The sequence below is a fragment of the Haliaeetus albicilla genome, chromosome 13 (assembly GCF_947461875.1).
Source record: "Haliaeetus albicilla chromosome 13, bHalAlb1.1, whole genome shotgun sequence".
In the NCBI taxonomy this organism is placed as follows: domain Eukaryota; kingdom Metazoa; phylum Chordata; class Aves; order Accipitriformes; family Accipitridae; genus Haliaeetus; species Haliaeetus albicilla.
The window spans coordinates 39,574,139-39,576,957 of record NC_091495.1 but is presented as its reverse complement, the minus strand read 5'-3'; the positions used below and the strand labels follow the sequence as shown (position 1 = coordinate 39,576,957).

The following is a 2,819-nucleotide window of genomic DNA, read 5'->3' as shown; positions in this document are numbered from 1 at the left end:
TTATACACTCTCCCATGTGATCCAAACAAATGCCCTAGGGATGAGTTTTTGCACTGACACAAATAAAGGGGCCGGGTCTAAAACCTGTTGAACCACAATCCGTGCTCAACGGACAGGAATTTTCCACTCGGAGCTCAGCCCGGCTCTGGGTGTGCCTGCGGCACGGCACGCGCCAGAGCCCGCATCTCCCTGCTCCCGAAAATCCCGTTTCCCTACACTTCCAAAATCTTTCAGACTCATTCCTAAGTGCTTCCTGTACTGCAGTGGGAGAAAATGAACCTGGATGGAGGGATGGATGGGAACTATAATGGCTAGAGCCATTGGTTACATCTAAATTCTGCAAATTGTTTGCTATTTCTCCCATGGTCCGTGGAAAATAACACAGCAGAAGATGCCAGCCAGGGCGAGAAATGGGGGGGGAATCGTTTGCCCCTGAAAAAGCAAACTCTCCCTGCAGCCTTGGGGCTTGGCAATGGCACTTCTGCAAAGGTCAGAAGGTGCTTTTGGGAGCCATGAGCTGCCCAGCCTGTGGGTCCCTCACCAGCACGCTCCTTGCAGCATATCAGGGATGCTGATGGTGTGGTGCTGGCGAGGAGGAAGGCAGGTACCAGGGCAGGGGGAGTCAAAGCGACCAGAAGTGACCGGGATGGGAATGGAAAGGGGAGGGTGAGCTTTGGATGAGCAGCGGTGAGTCAATGGGAACCAAGGGACCAGGGAAATGACCACGGGCCACGGAAAGGAGAGGTGGTTTGAAGGGGTGAATCAGTGGGACCAGCTGGTGAGTCAATGGGAAAGGAGGGAGCTAATGGGCTGATGGGCAGCAGGTGTCTGTCGGGCTTAAAAAGAAGCAGGAGGAGCCCCTAGGATTGAACCAGCTCTGCTCAGGCTGCTCTTCTTAGAGGACCTCTGGAGAATGCTGTCTGCAGGTACTGATGTAGCCGATAACAGGCAGGAACGTGCTGCGCAGCACACACACACACACACACATGGCATTTTTTTTGCTGGTGCAGGTCTTGCCTCACCTTCTAATTGAGATGCTGTTATGCCCCAGGCGCTGCTGCTGCTGCGTGTGCCTGGCACCTGGGGCTTACTCATATGTGCAGTATGTTCTCATGGGAGGCACAGCCATTTGCTCTGGCCCGAGCTGAGCTAAGCTAGAAAGGGAAGCCAAGGGGGATTTTTATGCCTAATTTTGTGGCAGGTACTAAAAAGGCTCCTGTTGTGCTGTGTCACAGAGCAAGGAAGATGCTCCCTGTTCGGAGCAATGCCTGGCTTGCAGCTGCTCGCTCTGTGCAACTCGGAGCATCCTGCAAATGGCCCTGACCTCTGCAAACTGCAGTCTTAGCGTGTGTCCTGGCTCTGAGGGTTACCCTGGGGGGGGGTGCATGCCCTTGCCTTTGCAAACTGCCCCCTGCTCAGCCTCTGGGCCAGCTCCAGGGCTCAGCCCTGCCAAGGAACTGGCTGTGGGGCTGGGGCTCTGCCAGATCTGGCTGGGCACAGGCTCCCCTCTGCTGCTGGCTCCTCTGCTGCTGCGGTACTGGGGATACTGGTGGTGTAAAGAGGGGTAGGTGGAAAAGTGGGGGCGGGGGGGGGCCTGGCTGGCTTGCTGTGTGTTGGGGGGGGTCTTAGGCTGTTTTCCCTTTTGTTTTGCAGCTGGTTGGGGTGTAGGGGCAGATGCTCTGGTAGCCCTGTCAGTGTGGGGGGAACAGTAAATAGGGGTAACCTTGGGGTCCCCTTCAGAGCCAGGGTGCTGAGGGTCTGGGAGCAAGGGGGAAGCTGGAAAAACTTTCTGGAAAAGGTACCCATGCTCAGGAGTTCCCCCTGACCATGGGTGCCTGTGGGAAGCAGACTTGCTTTCCTCCAGCCCACAAAACAGCTTCGGGGGGGGTCTGGGGCCACCCTCTGCATGGAGCTGTGATGGGGGCTCAGGGCTTCCCAGGAAAGCACTATTGCTGGGACTCAGCTGAGCTCATTAAACCTGTATGAGCCCCCTGTGGCAGACCAGTTAAACCCATTTAAGGAAGGGTTAAGCCAGTTTAGTGTGATTTGGTAGTCTATTGATGCGAAGGTTAATCTGGTATAAGTGCATCGACATTGGGGATTTGGACCGATTTAACCAATCTGTCTCCCTGTTTTGTCCATATGACTTAACGAAGGGTCCAGCCTGTGCTCCCCTTCATCTTGGGCTGCAGAGAGCCACTAAAAGAAGGAGAAAATAAACTGGGGACTGAAGGGAAGAGCCACATGCAGGCTGAATCTGAAACGGTGCTATTTATAGACATCCCTGCTCAGCTGGCCTAAATACCACATGGGTCCCTGTGCCTGGCTGGCTGGGGGGAGCAGCAGGGTGGGCAGTGGGTGGGTGAAGCAGCTGGGTCCCGCCAGCCTGTTGCACCTTGATGGGATGATTCGTGGGGCCAGGCTCAGCCTGACCTGAGTCAGAGCAGAAGATGCTTCTTCCTCATCCCCAGCTCCTCATTAACGTGCTGCCCCAGGGCTTTCCCACGAGCATCACCCAGTCCGGCTGGTGAGATGTCAAGTACTGGGAATGGGTGTTTGTTTATTTTTTTTGCTGTCATCTCTAAAGGGCTGTAATCACAATTAGGGCATCCACGAGGCACGGGGCAGAGACGCACCTTCTTGCCAGGGTGCAGTGTCCGGGAGAAGAGGAGAAAGGAGGGAGGAAAGGTGAAAGCGCCTGGCTGGGGTAGGTGACCCCTCTGTAACCCGGTCCCTGTGCCATACCCTGCCCATGCAGAGTCCCTGCGGGGAGCATGGGTGGCAGGTTGAGCAGAGGCCACACCTGAGGGTTTCTCAAT

The 2,819-nt window shown here is 55.7% G+C and overlaps 1 protein-coding gene across 7 annotated transcripts in view; it reads left to right on the top strand.

The window, feature by feature from the left end:
• Window positions 1-206: 206 nt before the first annotated feature.
• PEBP4 (phosphatidylethanolamine binding protein 4) overlaps window positions 207-2,819 on the top strand; it is an 80,539-nt gene continuing 77,926 nt past the window's right edge. For 2 of the 7 annotated variants that reach the window (XM_069801030.1, XM_069801029.1), the window contains exons 1-2: window positions 1,371-1,564; window positions 2,606-2,707. In XM_069801030.1, the coding sequence (XP_069657131.1) occupies window positions 1,386-1,564; window positions 2,606-2,707 (281 nt within the window). In that variant the 5' untranslated portion in view covers window positions 1,371-1,385. Of the gene's footprint in view, window positions 404-904; window positions 927-1,370; window positions 1,565-2,605; window positions 2,708-2,819 lie in introns of those variants that run through there. The other 5 variants (XM_069801035.1, XM_069801039.1, XM_069801031.1 and 2 more) reach the window with 5 other exon arrangements.